This window comes from Chroicocephalus ridibundus, chromosome 4 (genome assembly GCF_963924245.1).
Source record: "Chroicocephalus ridibundus chromosome 4, bChrRid1.1, whole genome shotgun sequence".
NCBI classification, from domain to species: domain Eukaryota; kingdom Metazoa; phylum Chordata; class Aves; order Charadriiformes; family Laridae; genus Chroicocephalus; species Chroicocephalus ridibundus.
Window position 1 is genome coordinate 23,235,155 of NC_086287.1, and position 23,042 is coordinate 23,258,196.

The following is a 23,042-nucleotide window of genomic DNA, read 5'->3' on the forward strand; positions in this document are numbered from 1 at the left end:
AAATAGTGGGTCCGAATGATGAGGAAGACTACCCTCCTCCCAAGCTGGGGAATGCAGAGAGGAATAGGAAATGCAGGCATATTCATCAGCACTGTCTTTAAATTAAGAGAGTTAGCTTTTTCTTTTTTTCCCGTGTAGGTATCAGTATTATTTGCAATTAAAGAAAGACATCTTGGAGGGCAACATTCCTTGCACACTGGAACAAGCAATACATCTGGCTGGTTTAGCTGTTCAGGGTAAGTAAGGCAATTGTGCCAATTAGCTAATGTTGCGTTAGAAACTTCAGTGACATATTTTCTATTGCATGTTTTCTATTCATTGCTCAAAGACCCGATTCAGTAAGTTATGAAAGGCTTTCTCCTGAGAACTTTGTCATATGGACCGAGGAAGGAGAACAGTGGGATCAGTGGCCCCTAACTTCCTGCTATTTCTGTGCAGTCCTCAGTGGTGTACCTTGGTATCTGACACATGTTTTTAGGAGTTCGGTTTAAATTAGGCATTGGAGTTCCTTTGGAGGCAAAGGCTTTAGTCGTCTGCTTACATCGACAGACCTTTCATCTGTTTCTGTTAATGAAGACTCTTTATTCTGACATGGTAACAAGAGAAAGAGACATGTTTTAATAAATAAGCAAATTTGAACGAACAGTAGTACTTGTATCTCCACTTTTTCTCTCAAATATCCTAGCACCTAAGATCATTTCAAATTAGTATGCAAGACTGTTGGTATGCATGGGAATTGTTAACAATTCCCATGTTCAAATCGCTCCTGAAGACCCATTTCTGTGATACCTACATGAAAATGGGTGCTTTATTTTTCCTAACTGGGGACAGATGGGACAGAGTATGCACTAGAGAACCACCAGTCCTAAGTCTGTCTGCAATAATCATGTCTGGTGTTCCTTGCTAACATGCTTGTTCGATCTTAAATCTCTCAAAAGTTTTTCATGGCAACAGCTTTGTTTAATGTGTTTGTATATTGCTTCACAGTGAATGCCACTCCAGTATTTCTAACAGCAATTGTAACTCTGCCAAAATTGAAAGGGACTGAAATCATTGACAGTGCATACAACTTAAGGTTTTTTGTGTTTTTTAATTATATGTGTTGGTAGTATCACATTAAAGATGATGATTGTGTTTTTTGAAAATGTGGTTAGCAGTGAAGTAGGGTGAATTATATTAGTACCTTGTTTATATAACTGTGAATCTGTTTAATCCAAGCCAGGATTTAATGGTCTTCAACTGACAAAATCTTGCTTTGTTATTTTCATATCTTTAGGCCGTGTAAGTATCTCTCTGCTCAGTGAGTTGTTTATAGAAATCTTTCAATATAATCCTCTTTCCAGATGGAAAATATTTATCCTTTTAGCTTTCACATTCCTTTTTCAGTCTTGTATAAGAAAGAAACTGTATGTGTTGATAACACAGTGAAAAAACAACTTGGAAAAAATGCAGGTTCTAAATTAACGTGCTCCGATGACTGAAGTAGCTTATACCAGGTAGGTTAGTTAATTTTAGTTGGCGAATGAACAGAAGCAGTTGTTTGATATTTTGAGTGAACTGGTTTCAAGAATGATCTGTATTTGAAATAATTACAATAGCCTAATTCTAAACACTACTTTATGTGAAGTGCTGCGTTGGTGTAGGGTGTCACAGGTTCTCCCCTTTCATCATAAATAACTTGCATATTAATTGTTAATGCTTAATACAAAGTTGGTTCCTAAGTGTCTCTAAAGTTATACTATTATGGATGAGAATCTGTGGTAATGTAAATAGGATCTGTATACTTGGGGATTGTGTTTATGTTTTTGGGAGCAGCCATTCCATACAGACTGCTGTTCCACAGTTTCTCCTGTGAGACTGGTAGATAACTTTTCCAATTTAGACTGGTTTATTTCTCCTCTTTGAAACGTTGGCAGTTTTTTTCCTGGAAACAGAAAAAGATGCAAATTCATTTGGATGCCTTTTGGCATGAAGTAAAATCAACACTGTTATTAAGTCCCTTCTGAGTATGCCTCTGAGTCTGGAAAGGCTTCTAGGTCCCACTTTTTTTGCACGTCTGTGTGCAGGGAGCTGTAGAAGGCTTGAGAGTGGAAGAGTGCTCCAGCTGCTCTGTGCAGTGTTTTTGTCCAGCCACAAGTTACGGCAGTCTGCCAGTGCTATACTGTAAGTAGTTAAGTATCTGGCATGAGGCAGTAAAGAAGATGGAGCTAGACTCTTCTCAGGTAACAGGAGCAAATTGAAATACAGGAAATTTAGTTTAAACAAAAGTTTTGTGTTGTGAGGGTGGTAAGACACTGGAACAGGTTGCCCAGAGAAGCTGTAAAGTCCCCATCCTCTGTATTTAAAACTTGACTGGAGAAGGCTCTGTGACAGTCTGCTGTAGCTGACCTATCGTAGGGCTAGATCTCCAGAGACCCCTTCCAACCTCAGCCATTCTGCGTTTAAAAAAACAAATAAAACCCAATGGAACTAAGGAACTTGGAGCAACACTCTGAGTTTTATCATTTCATCTTCTTTCCTATTCACAAGGAGTGTTATCAATTTTTCTGAACAAGATAAAAAGGTGGGATGTGTTTTTACTTGTCCTCTTCATAAGCATTACTGGTTAGTTTGTTCCGTTGTTTTACTTTCAGATCGTAGTTCAATAGGATGGAGATTTGCTACTTGGAGATCCTGCTGCAATTAATTGGGTATTGAATCATTTTGTTATAAATGTTTGAATCCAAGAAATTTTTTATTTTTTAGCTGATTTTGGAGACTATGATCAGTATGAATCTCAGGAGTTTCTACAAAGATTTGCTTTGTTTCCAGTGGTAAGTACTTACTTTAAATTAATAAATTTAAATTCTTAAGTTGATAAATTTAAATTTAAATCTTTCTTTAGATTGGTAAATGTAAATCATTATTAAAGACTCCATGATTCATCTTGCTTACTGGTCCCTAGATTATCCAAATCAGTAAAGGTTTTCTTTGAGTCTGGAGTGAGATAAGATGCTTTATGTTAGACGGGAGCAAAGATATTGCAAGATCTTTGCGATTTTGTTGTCTATTACACTGAAAAAAAGGGTTGGTGTGGAGGTGGGAAAGTGAGTAAAACCACTTCAAAACAGTGTTTGTGCTTTTTGGTTTTGTTTGTGTACATATTACAACATCTAAGGCCCAAGAGTAGAGTGGAGGGTCGATTTGCTTGTGTAAAGAAACTATAACCATTTAATTTTGTAGAAATTTTTGTATTTCATTCTATAAATGCTATCTTAAGGGTTGGCTACAAGAAGAAAAAATATTGGAAGAAGCGACACAGAAAGTTGCCTTGCTACATCAGAAGTACAGGTACCATTTCTAGAACTCTTTATTGCTTAATTTTAATGTGATTGCTGTGGTAGCTCAGGAAGTTGGGAATCTCAGAAGGTAGTTGGACTAATTTCACTTCCCATTTAAGTCATTTTTTCACTGGTACATCTGCATTAAAATTACAAGAATTTTTGCTGAATGAAAGTGAAGAGAGAACAGAATGACCATTAAAATAAATTAGAGGACTCTGCTTGAAAATTAAGAATACAGGACACAATTTAACAGTGTGACTTCACCTCTATAATGTTTCTGAAAGTTGTTTATATGAAGTTGTGACCTCAGTAAGGATGTTTCTTGATAAACAGCCTTGGCAGATAGTGAGAGCAGTAGAAATGTAGAGGCAGTCATTGTGCCAGAATGCTTTTGATATTAAGTAAAGGTAGGTAATATGCAGTAGTTCAAAGTGAAGGAAAGTTAAGTTGTCAGTTCATCAGTGAAAAATGTTTGTGCCTATGTGAGTAATAGTGATTATATTTGCCTGTATTGCTTTAAAATATTGCTTGAGAATTTCAAAGCCATTTGTCGTTGAAATGCTTTTGTAACAAGATTGGATGGTTAAGGTGCAGGAAAGAAAACTTAATCTGCATGACATTAGGAAAAAGTAAAGAAACAAAAAGTAAAGACTGATTATTGAAAAAGTGTTCAGAGACATAAGAAAGAGCATGACATGATTTTGCAGGTAGCGATGATGTCTTTTATGAGATCAACTGAGGTAGGCAGGGAAACACAAGCTTTTAATCCCCGTGACACTACTGCAAGTCTGTGAGAAAACTGTCTTTGGCAGTTGGTCTAATTAAAAAAAATATTACCTTTACCTACAGATCATGTCCTTCTCATATTTTCAAATCATTACAGTTAAAACTCAGTCAGCATTTAGAAAATGAGACTCTCTTTCCTGAAATGCATGTATACTGCAATAGGAGGAATTCAGGTCTTGAACACCTGTGCCAGAATAATCATTCTGATAAAATGAGAAAATATGGTGACAATGATGGATTTGAAGAAGAATGTGGTAATTGTCTGCCATGAGCAGAGATGATAATTTTAACTGGTCTTTGTTGCCATTTACCCCTAGAGATGCCTGAGAGAAAGAAATCACTAGAATGAAAGTGTAAAGGCTGAGACAAATATATCAGCCATTGGTACTGATGAAAACAGCATGATTTGTATCCCTGGATGTCTTGCGGATGTTTTTTAAGCTTTGACAGTGTCAGTCAGAGTAAAACAAAGATCGTTTTTTTTCTTATTGACAGTACTAACCCATTGTTGTTTTCATTTGTAGAGGCCTTACTCCTCCTGATGCAGAAATGTTATATATGCAGGAAGTAGAGAGAATGGATGGCTATGGTGAAGAGACCTATCCTGCAAAGGTAAACAGAGCTTTGATCTTTGTCTCAGTTACTGTCTTTCCCTATTTAAAAAGGGTTACTTCCTGCCAAAAATAATTAAAATCCAAAAACCATACCACCCCTTTTCTCCTCCACAGTTGTAAAAGTAGTTGCTTCTCATGTAACTTTGCTTTCAAAGACTTTTTTCTGTATTTGCATACTTTTTTGTAACTTCTTACAGGACAGCCAAGGAAGTGACATATTCATCGGAGCATGTCTTGATGGTATCTTTGTGAAACACAAAAATGGTCGTCCTCCTGTTGTATTTAGGTTAGTATCATTCTTTCTTAAAATATCTGTGTGCACTTCACACTTTCTGTGTGTTCCTCACTGGCATGAATAACTCTTAGGTATGATCTGTATTTAATCATTTGATAAAACCAAACATAATCCTGTAGTTGTCACGCTACAGTGAATACTGAAGTTCATGGGAATTTTTCAATGTATTGACTACAGGATGAATATCTTTAAGCCAGATTAATTCTAATTCCATTGCAAAACGCATACTGAGTCAAAAAGGAGCAATTCTCTGCACATAGAACGTCTTCAAGTCCTTAGATGGGCGCATCAATTTACTTAGAAATTTTCAATTGTAAAATTATCCAGGAGTAAAATTATACTTTCATATATTATATATAAAAGAAATAGAGGAGAGTCACATTATAACATGTTTTAGTTTACTATTTAATGTTCTCAAAGTTAAATTGTAGACATAGGCATGTCTGCAAATTACCTAACAGTTAGAATTCAGTCTCATGTGAAAAGACCTGGTTCCCACTGACTTCAAGAGGGATTGCGTGGGCATCTTGGAACAGAATTTGGAATAAATTTTAAAAAATACATCTCAAGATTTTTATTTTTTAAAATGAGTCTTAGTAATCTGTAGTTATCGCTAGAGCAAAAAATGCTTTATTCTTAGTGAACTTTAATCATCTAGAATTGAATTTTTGTCTGAATATGAACAGAATATTGAAATCCTGTGGTCCAACAGTTGCTGGAACTTGTGCTGAAAGTAGCAACTGTGCTTTCTGTTAGTGGTTTTGTTTAATAGAATTTATAAATTCAGTACTGATATCTGTCCTTCACAAAAATCCATCACTGCTGCTGATAGGAGAGCTGTTGCCATATTCTTGTAGAGTGGTGGAAGTGCTGTACTCTGCTTTCTTGCAGAATGAAGCAACAACAGTGCTGCTTTCTGACTTTTCAAGCACACAGGGGAGAGCAATAAAGCTTTATCCATGCATTCCACATAATTTCCCAAAGAATCATGAATGGAGTGTCTGTGTAAACATAAGAAAAAAGTTGTGCATTGGAGAGCATCAGAAAGTATTCATATTCCAATTCCAGGATCTAGTTTCCTGCCCTGTTGCTTATTTATTGTATAACTATGGGCAGTTCTACCGGGGATAGATATATCATGGTATTTGGGTGTCAAAAAAGCATAGACAAATGACCCACTGATACAATTTACAAAGGCTGGGTTATGCTTCAGATTGGTTTAAGTAATTTCATAATTGCATCCATAAATGCCTATGAACCAAGGCTTTAAATTTAAGGGGTCTTTTTTCTACATCAAAATGGGGATATTACTTTTTCTCTACCTCACGCATATGATGGTAAGTAGCTATAGGAAATGCTATTAGCCACATCTATATAATGAAAATGGAAGTTGTATGAATACCTTTAGTGAGAGTCCTGTATGTAGATCATGCTTTTTCCCTGTATTTGCGCACTGCAGAATATTCTCTTAATAAATCAATGATACAGGCTTTATTTACGCTAACATAATACTAATGGATCAAACTACATTTATATTTAACAAGAAGTCGAATAAATATATGGTATTGTATTTCTTGCAATCTAACTTCTTCTCATCTGTCAATATGCAAGGGAGTTATTGAAAATATGTGTAATGATGCCTTTATGTCTTTGTTTAATGTAGATTTTTTTTTTTTTTCCCTCTGAAATGTATAGTTTGTTTTCAAGCAGTCGGAACATTATAACTTGCTGAGAACTAAATTTTGTCCAAATTTCATTGATTTATTTATTTATTTAAAAAGAACCCTTGAAACAATTTCAAGTGGAAGATAAGTAATAAACTTATTATTGTACATGTTGTGCATCTTCAAAGGGATAGTCACATACATATTTCCCTTTCAGAAGTCATTTAATGGACATGGAAGTGATGGTCTGCAACTTGTTGAGATAGATTGATGAACTTTGTATTTGTCCGCAGTTCTTGGGGTGGTTGTTCTTCAGTTGCTTTTTCTGTGGTTTAAAAATCAGAGCTCGCCAGTCATGTTCTATCCCTTTTGTCTGCAGGTGGCATGATATTGCCAACATGTCTCACAACAAATCCTTTTTCGCATTAGAGCTGGCAAACAAAGAAGAGACAATCCAATTCCAAACTGTGAGTAGATTTTTACTTTTAATTTTTCACTAAGACATCAGTAAATAAAAGCACAAATTAAGACAGCTAATTTAACTCAAAGGATAAAAACTGCTTTTTACATATTTAGCAACTTTGAACTGTATGAGTGATTATCAAGTTCAATCATTAACCTAGCACTGACAAGTTACCACTAAACCATGTCCCTCAGCACTACATCTGCCTGTCTTTTAAATACCTCCAGGGATGGTGACTCAACCACCTCCCTGGGCAGCTTGTTTCAGTGCTTGATAACACTTTCAGTGAAGAAATTTTTCCTAATATCCAATCTAAACTTCCTCTGGTGCAACTTGAGGCCATTTTCTATCACGTGTTGCTTAGGAGAAGAGGCTGAGTCCCACCTTGCCACAACCTCCTTTCAGGTAGTTGTAGAGAGCGATAAGGTCTCCCTTCAACCTCCTCTTCTCCAGGCAAAACAACCCCAGTTCCCTCAGCCGCTTCTCATAAGACTTGTGCTCTAGACCCCTCACCAGCTTTGTTGCTCTTCTCTGAACACACTCCAGCATCTCAAAGTCCCTCCTGTTGTGAGGGGCCCAAAACTGAACACAGGAATCGAGGTGTGGCCTCACCAGTGCCAAGGTACAGAGGTACAATCACTTCCCTAGTCCTGCTCGCCACACTATTCTAATACAAGTCAGGATGGCATTCTTGGCCACCTGGGCGCACTGCTGGCTCATATTGAGCCTGCTGTCGACCAATACTCCCATGTCCTTTTCTATCAGACAGCTTTCCAGCCACTCTTCCCCAAGCCTGTAGTGCTGCATGGGGTTGTTTTGACCCAAGTGCAGGACCTGGCACTTGGCCTTGTTGAACCCCATACCATTGGCCTCAGCCCATCATCGATCCAGCCTGTCCAGATCCCTCTGTAGAGCCATCCTACCCTGAAGAAGATCAACACTCCCACCCAACTTGGTGTTGCTTGGGAACTTACTGAGGGTGCATTCGATCCCCTTGTCCAGGTAGTCGATAAAGATATTAAAGAGAACAGGCCCCAATACTGAGCCCTGGGGAACGCCACTTTTGACTGGCTGCCAACTGGATTTAACTCCATTCACCAGAACTCTTTGGGCCAGGCCCTCCAGCCAGTATTTTACCCAACAAAGCATATGCCCATCCAAGCCATAAGCAGCCAGTTTCTCCAGGAGAATACTGTGGGAAACGGTGTCAAAAGCTTTACTAAAGTCTAGGTGGCTTTTAATCAGTGGCATTTAAAGATAAACATGGTCTTGGAGCTTTTCTGGAATGGGCCATGGCATTCCTTGCAGAATTAATTTTATGTAGCATTTACCAGTTGTCTTTGTCAAGAAGGCAGCTGTTGACAATATTATAGCATGAGATATATTGAGATATATATATACACACACACACACACTGTAAATTGTGATAGTGTTGTAGCTGATAAGAGTGTCCTCAACAAAAGGCTTCTACTTTCAACTTTCCACTTCTACTTTCCATAAATCTAATAAAATTGTTAGGCTAGAGTGCATGTTCAGGCCCACAAAGTACAGTTTTAGGGAAAACCTGTTGAAAGTAATGAAGCTATGTTAATAAACAAAATCAGTCAATGCTAACTTAATCTTAAAAATTTCAGTGGCTTGTCTGAAAGCAAGCAAAGGGTATGCATATTTGGCCTAATATGCAAATTTTGGTTTTGTTTTTTGGCAGGAAGATATGGAAACAGCAAAATATGTGTGGAGGATGTGTGTGGCTAGACACAAATTTTACCGACTAAATAAATGCAGCCTGTAAGTAGAATACATTAGCATAACTGTTGGTGCCCTTGAAGCTTCTGTTGGGAAGTGAAATCTTTTATAACCTCTGTAATGTTTGTACTGTCCTTTTTAGATGGTAGTAATTAATGTCTTGGGGTTTTTTTCTTAGTCTTTTTTGTGAAAATACTTATCACCAGTTTCTCAAACATGGTCTGCATTACAACAGAGGACAATATTAAATGCTGAAATCTTAACAAAAGTAATAGTGTTTGACACCTGCAGTTGGATCTCAGTGCTGTGACTAGAAGTGCAACTTTAGTTGCTTTGGGGGCTACTGTTGCTAGAATGTTTGTGAACTACTAGAATCAGTGGGATTTTGGCCTGGATTTGGGTGAACTGCTCTGAAAGGACACTCTAGAGGCCTTTAAAAGGGCGGGAAGTGTATGTGAAGCACTCCTGAAATGTGCTGGATTGACAGCTGAGAGGTATGTGGTCCTTTGGATATCCATGGAATCTGTATAGCTCAAGTAGCACCAGTGCAAAGTAAATTCAATACAATTCATCAAATTAAATTTAAATGGGCTGGTCTCCAACTTGTAAATCAAGGGCTGGAATTTGAGCTACTCTGCTGTACAGCTTTCCTTTAGTTAAGTTACTTCAGTCAAATAATAGGGAATTAGACCCAGTGAATAGTTTGTCGTAAAAAAGCATGATTCCCAAATGTTCCGTTCCTCCACTTTGTACACAAGAAGATAGCTATGGAGGGGTTGGTCCAAAATTTGCTGAGGCCAGTGCAAAGATAATAGAATATTTTGTACCACAGATGACTTGCTAGTGTATTTAATGCTAATTTATTTTAGAAGAGTAAGATTAATTTGGAATAAAGTAGACCTTATACCTCTAAGCTTGTAAACCTGGATGCCTTTTGAGGGAGATGAGATATACTGGTGGTAGTGTATTTCTGGGACTTGTGCATTACTATCTGAATAATGTCACTTCTATTGAATGTCAGTCTCTTACTTATTTTAACCCTTTCACCACAATGTAGTTTTATTAATAAGCAAAGTCCTCAAAAAAACCTTTTCTGATTATCTTTACTCTAAGATTCCCTTTCATCTGGTCCTGCTGCTGAAAATTGTCTTATGCATGCCTGTACTAAGTTCAGGGTTTTTTTTTCTTTATCTGTACGTACCTTGTCTTTAGAGACTCCCTGGACTCTCCACCTGAGGAGGGCTCTCAGAAATCTTCCCTCATTCTTTCCCTTCCACGCTTTCCAATCCTTTCTCGTCCTTCACTTCCCAAAGGGTGAGCTGAAAATTATCTTTCTTTCTGAAATCTAGCAGTTCCTGCATTTGTATTATTCTGCTGTCTATTGACCTCTGTCAAGATGCAGAGTACAGGTGCAGAGTAGGGTGGGGAAAATGGAGCTTAAGGTTTCTGAACCTTACATCCTGGAGGCAATCCAACAAATTATGAAAATTTATTACCGTTAGCTTGAATGTTAGAACATAAAAATGCTCATGCAGTATAGTCGTACTTTCTGTAACATCTGTAACGTTACATTCTGTAAACAGTTTTATGACCGTTCTTGTAGAACAGATAACTTACGGTATGAGATTTTATATGGGGTTCAAATTTGGAGCTAGTCCCTGGTCATTGTGCTGCTTTTTCTGCCCTGCTGCAGTGCTTCAGGGAGGTCTCCTTTTTATGCCTCATACAAAGAAGGCAAAGAAATAACTGAAGTATTTTGTTCCTGGTTTTGTGATTCTGATCATCCTACCCGCGATGGTGGTTTATTTCCTTCTGAGACGGTTGGGGGGGACTATTTAACACAGAGCCTGTCTCCAAGAAATTTAGAGTGATTTTTAACTGAACTTGGGAGCACTTTCCAAGGTTTGAAGTTGATCTTGGTGGTGTTAAGAATCATTTCTCACCATAAAACTTCTTCTGTAGACAAACCCAGCCCGTTACAGTGAATCCTGTTAGAAGGCGATCTTCGTCCAGGATGTCTATGGTAAGGAGAGCAAAGAGTTTTATATTTGCATTTTTATGAATTTCAGTTGGCTTTGAATCAGACATTAATTTTCCTTCAGTGGAATACAAGGAGCAGTGAAAAAGATGAGTCTAGCTTGTGAGGAACTGTTTCTGACTTGTAGAAAAGCTGAATAATGGGAATTAAAATAATTGCAATGAAAAATATTTTAAGCACTTCTATTTTTAGTTTGATTGCTTTGTCTCTAGGAGACTCAACCAGGAGACTCTCCTAGATGTCAGATAGCAAGATACAGTCTTGGGTTGGGGATGGGTGGTTTTGGTTTTGTTTCCTTCTTTTTTATTATTTCTTTTATGACCTCACAGGAGAAACTTACATTGCAGATTTAGAGAAATGGTTTAAGACTAAGGCTTTGCATGTATTTGTGTGTGTGTATTGAACATTGTATATATAATATTATGTATTATATATAAAAAAAATCTTCAAGACTTATCAATAAATCATGAGTTTTTAACTAACAATAAATGTTTGCTTTCTTAGCCCAAGCCTCAGCCTTATATGATGCCTCCACCACCTCAGCTGCATTACAATGGTCATTATACTGAACCATATGCATCCTCCCAAGGTAAGTTCGTTAAATCCAAGGCCACACTACACAACTTTAGAAGGTAAAAACTATAATTTGCATTTATAGCTACTTTGGCTAGAGATGAATAAATTTATAGGGTGAACATGGGATAGGTTTGTACTACAACACTAATTGAAGTTCTTGCTGCTACTCTAGGCATATAGGCTAATGTGAAATAGAATCATAGAATCACCTAGTTTGGAAAAGACATTTAAGATCATCAAGTCCAACCATTAACCTAGCACTGCCAAGCCTACCACTAAACCATGTCTCTGGGTGCCACATCTACACGTCTTTTAAATACCTCCAGGGACAGTGACTTAGCCACTTCCCTGGGCAGCCTGGGGGCAAGCCTGTTATGCTTGACAACCCTTTTGGTGAAGAAATTTTCCTAATACCCAATCTAAACCTCCCCTGATGTAACTTGAGGCCATTTCCTCTTGCTCCATCTCTTGTTACTTGGGAGAAGAGGCCAGCTTCCACCTCACGACAACCTCCTTTCAGGTAGTCGTAGAGAATGATAACATCTCCACTCACCTAGGCTAAACAGCTAAACAATCCTAGTTCCCTCAATCACTCCTCCTCCATATCTTTTCCAATGGGATATGAGCAAAGTTAGTTATGGTATCATATACAGCAACTATAGACTGTGGGCCTTGTGCGAGCTTAAGCTGACCATCATTTTTTTGGTTCATGTGTCAAACTGGTATGTTAAGGCATTGTGAGATCCTTGTCAATATTGATCTTAATAGCTGCAAAAAGTAACTGAGCCCCCAGACAATTCAGACAATTGAAAAATAAAGAGAAAAAAATGTTAAACCCAAGATGCAGGAACAGAGAAGTTTCTCTCGGAGTTTACTGGACTACAAGGTGGTGGGGAATTCAAAGGCTAAGGAAGTCTGCAAGTTATGGAATTGGTATACATTTGATTGAAAAAGGAAAGAAAAAACCCAAGCAAACCCTAATCAGAATTAAGGAATGCACACTTCCAACCTGGGCAGTTTGCAGTGGAGTCATGTCTGCTTTCTCTCCTTTTTTATTTGATTGTTACATGTTGTGTCTTTATTTAACAAAGTTGCTCCCCCAAAGGGCTTAATCTAATCTTTTGCAAAGTTGCATCAGTTTTGAAAGTGACTGTCCAGTCCTACAAATCAGCTGGAAAAAAAAAAAATGCTCTAACAACTCACTGGTAAGGGAATTAGCACATTTTCTATCTAAATAGAGTAACACAAGTATTCATGAAGGTACAGGTATATAAATTCAGAATGTAGTTGAATTCTTTCCAGTATAATGTTGGAATTATTGCTGGATACTTGCTACTGCACATGTCCTATTTTTGAACAATTCTTTTTACAAAGAAAAGAATGCTTGATAGTCAGCAAATTCATTAACATAAGTGTGGCAATTATTTTGGTGAACATGAAGAGTTAAATAATGAAAGGCATCTAAAGCAATGACTGAGTTGTTCTTTTCTGGAGCTCGGCAAATTGTACATCCAGTGAAGTACTGGTTAAATTATTGAATGTATATTGGATGTATAAACTGTTACATCGTTTTCTTTACCCATCAGAGTGGGTATACGTTAACATGCAAACAATATATGGTGATGGTTTAAACTGTCACCACAATTTCTGGAGAAAAGTTAATTAAGTTAATTTGATTATTTTTTTTTTAAGGACTTGTGGAATTATATCTACTTGTCACCTGGGGGGGAGAAGAAGAGTGAGGATTTTTTTTTATGGTTGTTGTGGGGGTGTTTTTTTGTTTTTTGGTGCTTTTTTGTTTGCTTTTTTTTTTCTTTCTTGCCATTTAAACTGATTTTATTAGATTAGTGCAAACCCTGGTGTAGACTGACTTTCTTTCAATTGGTGTGGTTTAAGATTGATATGGAGTTTGTTTACCTTGGACTGAAACTTAGCAAACCTATCCCAAACAGAAGAAAACTGTTCTTAAACTGAGACATTGTTTTCCAATAGGAATTTGCATCATCTAAATGAACACAATAGGTTATTCTGGTATACATACCTTGGGTATCAACAACAACAAAAAAGCTGGGGTGGGTTTCTTTTCCTTCCCGTTTCGGTATATAGCTAAGAATGAATAACTGCGATTTTGAAAGTCTCAAACATTGATTAGCCATGTCTTAATAGAGGATATCTTTGTTTGATATCTTGGACATAAAGATTGTTCTTAAACTTTATTTTCAGATAACCTCTTTGTGGGCAATCAGAATGGATACTACTGTCACTCTCAGACTAGCTTGGATAGAGCCCCTCATGACTACAGTGGTCGGATCCGCAATGGTAGTGTCTATAGTGCACATAGCACAAACTCCTTGAACAATCCACAACATTACTTGCAGCCATCCCCCATGTCCTCTAACCCAAGCATTACTGGAAGCGATGTCCTCAGAACTGATTATGTCCCATCACATAGACATAGTGCACTAATACCACCTTCTTATCGCCCTACGCCAGACTATGAAACTGTGATGAGACAGCTCAACAGGGGAATGATGCACGCAGATAGGCAGAGTCATTCAATGAGAAATCTTAACATCAGCAATTCATATGCTTACAGCAGGCCTGATGCCTTAGTTTACAGTCAACCTGAAATACGAGAACACGCTCACTTTGCTTCCCCACAATCTAACCATTACCCATTTAACCTGAACTACAGTTTCCATAGCCAATCCCCCTATCCCTATCCTGCTGAAAAGCGCCCGGTTGTTGGGGCAGTCAGTGTGCCTGAGTTAACAAATGTGCAGCTCCAGGCTCAGGACTATCCAGCACCAAATATAATGAAGACCCAAGTCTATCGACCGCCTCCCCCATACCCATACCCGAGACCTGCAAATAGTACTCCAGACCTTTCACGACATATCTACATTAGCAGCAGCAATCCAGACCTAATCACAAGGCGAGTGCACCATTCTGTCCAGACATTTCAAGAAGACAGCCTGCCTGTGGCACATTCTCTTCAGGAAGTCAGTGAACCTCTAACATCGGCACGCCACGCTCAGCTGCAGAAGAGGAACAGTATTGAAATAGCAGGCTTGACTCCCAGCTTTGAAGGAATAAGAATTAAAGAGAGGACCATGTCAGCTTCTGCAGCAGATGTAGCTCTTCCAAGAGTTATCTCAGAAGGGTCACAGCCCAACGTTTTGATGGAGAGAACAAAGCAAAAAGAAAGCGAGCAAGAAGAAAGTGTGAATTGTGATCATAAGAAAACCCTTTCAGATGCCACTATGCTGATTCACAGTAGTGAGGAAGAAGAAGAATTTGAAGAAGAAAACAAGGCTAGTACAAGTCTTTCTCCTCTCCCTGAAGATCAAACCCAACTTTCATCCGTTTTGGGTGGTTATTCTCATGATTCAGTGCTGAACTACCCTTATAGCTCAGTTGCTTCGTCTGCTGGCCCTTTGCATATTCTTGAGCCTAAATTACATATCACAGAGACAGAAAAGAGAATGAAAGATATGAGCCCTGTTCATTTACTAGTAGAAAGCCAAGTACAGAGAAGAGGGGAAGGACTGCTTACTCCATCTATGTCGGAATCTGATCTTACAACATCAGGGAGATACAGAGTAAGGAAAGATTCAGTAAAGAAGAGACCTGTGTCCGATCTTTTGTCTGGGAAGAAGAATATTGTGGAAGGCCTTCCTCCTCTAGGTGTAAGTGGATACTATTCCTCTTGTTTCGGGTTGTTCTGTAGTGGGAGTTGCGTGTGGGTTTTTGTTTGAGGTTTGGCGCTTTTTTAATCCGCCTGAGATGCTTTTAAAACATGTGAATTAAAAGCTACTTTAAGCTTGACCTTTATTTTTCTGGTTTTCCTTGATTAACTTTGCTTAGATATCTTTTATCTGCTTCTCTGCCATGTCTGAGTTCTGCTTGTATAGGCCTCCCACACAAATCCAGTTCTGCAGCCTCCATCCATCTGATATGCCTAACCTGGCTAACAACTATGGAATAAGTGAATTTAAAGTCAGTTCTAGATCCCAAATTCCGCCCTACCTATTCTTATCTGGAACAGAAACAACTCTTTCCATTCCATTACGAGCTTTCTAATCTTCCTTTCACTGAAAAATTGGATGTAGCTGAATGTTTACTTTTTTTGATTCATTTGCTTTCTTCTTCTGAACTAAGAGGGACACCTGATGACGTTACGCAATAAATTATTTCTTTGCATTGTCTTCTTTCCTCAATCCCTTCCCCTTTTCATATCTTTTCCGTTTTGCCTTCTCTTCAAGCTCTTTTTAGCCCACTAAAGGTACTTCTTGCTTGCTATGTCTCTTTCTCCTACTCCAATCTTATGAAGCCATAAACAGTGAACAACTGCATGTTTCTCCACCTTCCCTGTAATTCCCACCTCATAGAAACATCAAGGTCTGTGTAGGACTGTACAGTTTCACTGGCAGTCCTTACTGCTCATTTTGTTTTAAACTTTTTCTCAGTTTTATATAGCCTGTGGCATGTTTCAGTTGCTAATGGAAGGAGACCATTTTTATTATTATTACTGCTTTTTAAACTTGGTTGTTGTTAGCTTTGCCTGATGGAGTTGGTGTCAAATAGTTCTCTGCACAAACTGGACTGCAGTGGAACTACCATATAACTTCTGCTGTCGTAGTAACCGTTACAGCTGATGATGCAAAAGTTGTGTATTTAAATAGTTACTGCTCTCACAACTTTTTGTCAGTTAGACTTGCTATACCTTCATCAGCTTCATTTCTTTTTATAATTGTGTATGTTTTTCTAAATCTTCTTCCTCCTGTTTGTTATGTGGTTATAGGAAAAAAGGTGATAACTTTCTCCTTGTGTTCTCATTTAGTCACTTAGTGTTTTGATCTCCAAAAGATAAATTTTCAGACACTGATGTGTCTACCAAAATCATAGCCAGCCTTTTCCTGCTGATAGCTATGTAAATGTTCAAAGCAACCTCTGAAATGAAATCGGTATTAAAACTTTTTCACTGGAAATGTTCAGTAAAATACTTTATAGTTCACTAACACTTAAGAGTGCCATTGCGTGATGGAGAATATCACCCTTCTGTATTCCTCGTTGAGATGAATATCCTGGTAATAAAGCTGGCCCCTAGCAAGGTTCACATATTTTGCTTTTTAATGAACTCTTACTGTTGTGTTTGTGTTCACTTCACTTTTAAATGTGGTCTCATCCTCTGAGCTTTGTCTTCATGTTCCTTACTACCATTTAGCTTTTGAAAGCGTGATTATCATTCAAGCAGCCTATGCGCTCACATTTTCGGTATATTTTTGTTCATAACCGAACTTAGCAACTGCGGGGATGATGAAGTTTTCTCTTACACTTTTTAAAAGAATCATTTCAATTTATTCTTTCATAAACATCCCCCTTTGGTATTTTTCTCAAATAATGAATGGTAACTTCAATAATTTAGATTCATGGCCTGATTCAGGGCTCATATCTGTCTGCAGTTCTGTGTTCATATTTTTATGTGCAGTTTGTTGCAAACTTAGTCAAACATTTAACTATACCCAAATATCTGAAATGAACATCCTCATTGTAATGCCCACTTATAGGAAAGAAAAGTGCCTGCAAACCGAATAGTCTAGTAAGGAAGCATTTTTATGTGTTTTTGGTGTTGGAAAGTGATTTCAGTTCTGTCCAAGAATGTCAATTATCCAGAAGTGTCACCTCACACCCTCAGTTGTGAGCTGTTAGGGAACAATATTTGTCATTCTCAAGCAGTTTCATTAACCTGTCTGGAATGAAGACAGACTTGTGTTATGTCCTTGGAGGAATGTAGTCCCACCACCCTAATCTCTCCCTGCAGTGCTTATCAAAAAAAAAAAGGTCAAAGGTGTTGGCAGAAGGGGTCAAAGAATTATCCTTTGCTTAATTGAACTCATCTGATTTCTGCCTTATAACTTCATCAGATATTTGAAAATATTTACAAATTTTAGCTTCTCTTTTGCAGGGTATGAAAAAGAATAAAAATGATGCAAAAAAAATAGGGCCTCTAAAGCTAGCTGCCCTAAATGGATTAGCTTTGACTAGAATGCCTCTGCCAGATGAGGGGAAGGAAGAATCAACAAGAGCAACAAATGATGAACGGGTATGTTGAAGTTTTTTCATGCTTGATTTCTCTTTTACACTATTTATTTTTCAAAATGAAATGTATATGAATGGTGCTTTGTGTTGACTTTAAAATGCTTCAGGTTCAAGGTAACTCAAATAGAGTTCTGATGAGACTTCTGATTGATAAGCCATTGCTAGAAATATTGGGTATAACTCAGATTTTTCTGTAAGATTTTAGATTACAGTGATTTAGATAATAGTTTACCCTTGGAACATATAGGAAACAAATTAACTAGTATCTACTGATAGACTTTTGTGCCAGATCTGTCTGTTTTCTCTCTTAATTTTTGGGTTTTCCACACTGAAAACACATGAAAATTAAAATTCTGAGTGTGAGGTAGAACTTAGTTGTAATTATTTGAAATTCATACAACTTTTACAATAAATTTTGTGGTTAAATTACATTGCCAGAGTATAGCTTGTGCAGACTGTATTTATCTGTTTTCCTCAGGTGGATCCCTGAAAATATAGATGGAACTTGTGTGATCTGCAGAAATTTTAAATTCAGTAAAAGATCTCAGATCACTGAGAGGACATCAGGTTCTAGAATTTGAGGATCATTTTTTGAGAAATACAAGACACCATCTGCTTGTATCAGGGTAAATAATGTCAGTAAATATGCTTCAGCCTGCCTCGTATATCATTAAATAGTAACAGGAAAGTGAAATACAATCAGTATCCAGCCTGTGAAGGCCATGTTGAACAGTGCTGTCATGACACACCTGACCAGGGAGCAACTAGATAGATACACCAAGATCTACAGTGATTATTGTACATCCTGCGACCAGTGGTCTCTTTAGAATCTGGTTCTGAGCATGGTTGGGCATCCTCAGCTGCAGACCCCCACTAGCTCAATTTGTTGACCGTCACTGGGCAGGGATTAGAACTTAAAAGAACAGTCCTGCTCTCACCAGCTGCAGTTTTAAGGAACAGGCCAAGAAAATTAGTTGCAAGTCACACAGTAGAAATTTAGTCTTGGAGTTTTAAGACTTGGAGTGAGAGCCATAAGAGAGAAATTTGACTGTTCCATTTCAACACAGTTGAAGTTATTTTTGAACTGTATATACATTCCTTAAAGATGCTAAGGGACAAAAATTGTGTTGTTGACAGTTCTGCGTTTAGTACCTGTGTTGGTTATTTCCTCTTACTTAAAGCCATCAGCATAGAGGCAGAATAGATAAAATGAAATGGGATTAATTCCTAAAACAGCTGAGAAGAGGTAATGCAAAGCAGATGTGAGACATGAAGTCCAGACTGCAGATATTTTTTTAGAAGACGACTTTAAAGTTTATTCAGTGCCTGTTTCATTGCTCAACTTCATGCTATTGTGAGGGAATTAGCCTAAAGATAATAAAGGAGTTTGTGCAGTTGATGTATTGATGTGCAAATGGTGTATGATTGAGGTTTTACCCCTTCCTCTGCAACATTTGGCATTGCAGTTATTTGATACAAGATACTTTTCTGACCTGATACCGCAGAGCAGTTGCTGTGAGAGGCCGGGGACATGTGACATAGATGAAATTTTCTGGCTGAAATCTTACGTACTATTCCTCTAATTATTGTTGGCAAAGATTCGCTGAAATTCCAGAAGTGTCTTATGATTTAGAAAGAACTTGATTTTGAAAGAATAAATTGGGGTGGGGCAAGGCGAGCAGCAGCTTATTAAATAAAACAGGTTGAATTATACTAGTAGAAAAAATCCTGGGTTTATACCTCAGCTGCAGCCAGAGGTTCTAAGAAGGCTTTGCTGCTGTATGCAAAGTTTTGTATCTTCAGACTAAGAAAATGGAATATTGGTAGTGAATTATTAGCTCATTGACTGAGGCAAGTGTTTTGTTTTACATTTTTAGAGATTTTCTCCATCCAAATGACAAAGTTGACTTATATTTTTTTATTACAAGATTAAAGGAGACCTTTGCAAATGATGTAATCTAATATGCTGTATTGAGTAGGAGGATTAATGAGCATTTCTTGTTCAAAGGTATTTGAGGTGGTTTGTAGTATAGCATAGCTATCTGGTTTGGTCAAATATTTCTTTGCCCAAGTGGGTTGTCTCTATAGAAACTATGACATAATTTTTGTTTCACCAGTGGTAGCCATAGTCTTTGTGACCTAATGAAGTATAAGAGACTTCTTAGGTTTCACTTGAACAAAATTTCTGCTGGTTATGGTTGCTTCTAATTTATTCTGGTATGTGTGTGAAAACAATAGCTGGAAAAGCATTGATAAAGTGTGTTGGAGAGGAAAATGCATACATTTTATCCTTCATGAGTTCTCTGTTAAAATAGACTCACCTTAGAATGTGACTTTGCATGGTTGCCTGTGTTCTGTCTTTCAGTGTAAATTTCTGGAACAACGGTTAGAGCAGGGGATGGTGTTTACTGAATATGAGCGCATTCAGAAAAAAAGACTTATAGATGGTGAGTGCTCAATAGCTCGGCTTCCTGAAAATGCTGAAAGAAACCGGTTCCAGGACGTCCTTCCTTATGATGATACCAGAGTAGAGCTAGTCCCAACCAAAGAAAATAACACGGGTTACATCAATGCATCTCATATCAAGGTGAGAGAAATACTGTTGGAGAAATGTTTTCCAGTTCATGTGGTAACTAAAAATGGATTTGGCTATCAGTTTTGGTCTGGTCAGATGAGTGAGAATCCCTCCATCTCTATCTTTCCCTTCTTCTGCAGAGGTTTCTTTGGGGAAAGGAGGAACCAATTTTTCCGCATTACGTAAAATAATGGAGGGTTAGTTATTGGAGAGGTCTTTTGCATCTTGCTTCTGTATTGATTGACTGTCTTCTTTCTGTCTCATCTCTCTGTGGATTGGTGCTAACAGAAAGCACGTCCATTCATCCCAGGATTAAGAAGGCAAATAGCTTTATAATAAACTGGGATCCTTTGCAATGATTATGATATTTTTGAACTGCAGTGGCAGAGGAACGGGAACCAGGGGGAAATCTGCTTGTTTATAATCTTCAGTTGTGCCCTTTCGCTAGCCATAGCTCTTTCAACTCTATTTAAAAAAGTGAAGAAGTTGCAGGGTGACTTCAAGAACCTTCAAGGCAATTCATTCATTTTCAATGCATTTACCTACTTAAAGTGCAACTAAAATTGCCTTCATGCTTTCTCTGAAAAGAGTTGAGATCGTCCAAGCAGCAGTTGTAGTTGCGTTGCTGTCTTTTTTTTTCTTTTTTTTTTTTGAATAAATCTGTTTGCACATTGACATGGTACCATAGTTTCTATATTTTGGCTCATTCACAAAGGTTGAGTAACTCTTCTGACTCTTCTCAAACAAGTAAGATACTATTTTTTGAGGAAACATCAGCTAATTCTGACTTTTTACTGCATTTACAGCATCCAGGGTATGAAAGCTTTCTAAACCTGAATTGTCTAGAATACCTTAAATTAACAAAGAAATACAATTTTATTTACTCACTTCTACATTATGTTTATGATGTGAAATACATTATTTATCTATGTGTTTATACAGTTTTAAACATTGTTTTAAATTTAAATTTAAATTTAAAGTTTTAAACATCTTCTGCATCTAATGTGACAAGATGTAGCTAAAAAATGGGAGGGAGATATCTCACAATTGTTGCTGTCTTTTTGCAGTTTGTGCATCTTCAAATGCTGACTTAAGAACTAGGAAAAGGAAGTTTTCAGTAATTACTAATCTGATGCCTTTCTTTTTACAGATCTCTGTTGGCGGCATAGAGTGGGATTACATTGCTACGCAGGGCCCTTTGCAGAATACATGTCAGGATTTCTGGCAGATGATCTGGGAACAAGGGATTGCCATCATAGCTATGGTGACGGCAGAGGAAGTGAGTATAAACCGAGTCAGGATTCTCCCAGAAATTCCACAATGATTTTGTTATGATCTGTTAGAGGAAGGGGATCTTTGCTCCAACAAGACGACCAATCAAAGATAAATTTCTAGTGACCCCTTTGCCATTTTGTCTTGCTTTCCTTGGCAGAAAGATGTAAATTTGCAAAGTCTTTCCACTGGAAATTTGGTTTACTCAGTGAGAAACCATAACACTGTAGTAGTACTTAATAGAGGAGAGATACAGTTGTTACAGGAGCATTAGTTGTATTAGTATTCTTATGTTTATTGTTCAGCAAGCATTTTACTTTTAAGGAAAGTGGGCGAGAAAAAAGCTTCAGATACTGGCCACGTCTTGGTTCAAGACACAACACTGTAACGTATGGAAGATTTAAGATTACCACACGATTCCGTACAGACTCAGGCTGTTATGCAACAACGGGTTTGAAGATTAAGCATCTTCTCACAGGACAGGAGAGAACAGTTTGGCATCTGCAGTATACTGACTGGCCAGAGCATGGCTGTCCAGAGGATCTAAAGGGATTTCTCTGTAAGTTGTGTTTAATAGCTTTCATTTGTGGTTGGTTTTGTTTGTTTTTTTAATACCTCCTAAAATGGCTGCTATACATGAATTAGCTTTCTGCTGTAAAAGGTTCCTTCACACCAACAAGAGATACTGAACTACCTTCTTGTCAGGAATATACCTGCCAGTTTGTTAAAGTGACTGTTTATGTCTATATAAATTTACTAAAAGCTCATATAGATTAGAAGATAATTGCATCACATACAGCACATTTGAGTATGTTCTAGAAGTAGTAAGATGGCCACAAGCTGCCTTTGGTGGGGGGTAGGGGAACAAGGCAAAGAAAGCCTTACAAAAGTTAGATGATCTTTATTGCTCTGCATTGCTTTGGTTGGGATATGACTTTTGAGTGCATCATTTTTCTGTGGAACGTCTTATGTTAAATTACTACTTTTCTGGTGGTCATACAGCATGATAGCATGGCTTATGTGGCTTCATCTCCCAGATTTATTATTCTTATCTTGTTGAACTTAATAGCATACTTGGAAGAGATACAGTCAGTGCGGCGCCATACGAACAGCACTGCGGATCCTAAGAACTCCAATCCACCTGTACTGGTACATTGCAGCGCAGGTGTAGGACGAACAGGAGTGGTCATTCTGTCAGAAATCATGATCGCTTGCTTGGAACACAATGAGGTGATCTCTTTTTCTTTCTCGTGCTTTAAATAATGTGAGGTAGTGGAAGAGTAAATAACATGCCTAATAAATATTTTATGGCTGTTCATCTGAACTTTCCCAAGATGTGTCCTTTGGAAGAGCCCTTACAACTATGGTTGAAAAAGCTCTTGGCAATTCAACAGAAGTCAATAATCTTCTAGAGTTGCCCACTTACACACTGGGTACTGGAATGCTCATTTGGATTCTTGACTCCATAAGATGTTGAGTCACTGAGTGGAACAAGGTGTGCCCTAGGCTACTGAGCATATTTCAGGAATTCGCCCTGACTTACCACTTCTACTTCATGCAGTAGTTTTAATGGATAATATTCAAGAAC

General features: G+C 37.8%; 1 protein-coding gene across 2 annotated transcripts in view; it reads left to right on the plus strand.

Annotated features, from left to right (window-relative positions):
• Window positions 1-23,042, plus strand: part of PTPN21 (protein tyrosine phosphatase non-receptor type 21) — a 47,353-nt gene that overhangs the window by 17,274 nt on the left and 7,037 nt on the right. Inside the window, exons 4-19 of one of the 2 annotated variants that reach the window (XM_063334739.1) lie at window positions 139-236; window positions 2,746-2,813; window positions 3,260-3,330; window positions 4,634-4,721; window positions 4,921-5,009; window positions 7,062-7,149; window positions 8,854-8,933; window positions 10,104-10,205; window positions 10,854-10,914; window positions 11,434-11,518; window positions 13,729-15,194; window positions 17,474-17,611; window positions 19,973-20,194; window positions 21,333-21,461; window positions 21,779-22,013; window positions 22,524-22,684. In XM_063334739.1, coding sequence (XP_063190809.1) covers window positions 139-236; window positions 2,746-2,813; window positions 3,260-3,330; window positions 4,634-4,721; window positions 4,921-5,009; window positions 7,062-7,149; window positions 8,854-8,933; window positions 10,104-10,205; window positions 10,854-10,914; window positions 11,434-11,518; window positions 13,729-15,194; window positions 17,474-17,611; window positions 19,973-20,194; window positions 21,333-21,461; window positions 21,779-22,013; window positions 22,524-22,684 — 3,181 coding nt within the window. The remainder of the gene's footprint in view (window positions 1-138; window positions 237-2,745; window positions 2,814-3,259; window positions 3,331-4,633; window positions 4,722-4,920; window positions 5,010-7,061; window positions 7,150-8,853; window positions 8,934-10,103; window positions 10,206-10,853; window positions 10,915-11,433; window positions 11,519-13,728; window positions 15,195-17,473; window positions 17,612-19,972; window positions 20,195-21,332; window positions 21,462-21,778; window positions 22,014-22,523; window positions 22,685-23,042) is intronic. The other variant, XM_063334740.1, reaches the window with a different exon arrangement.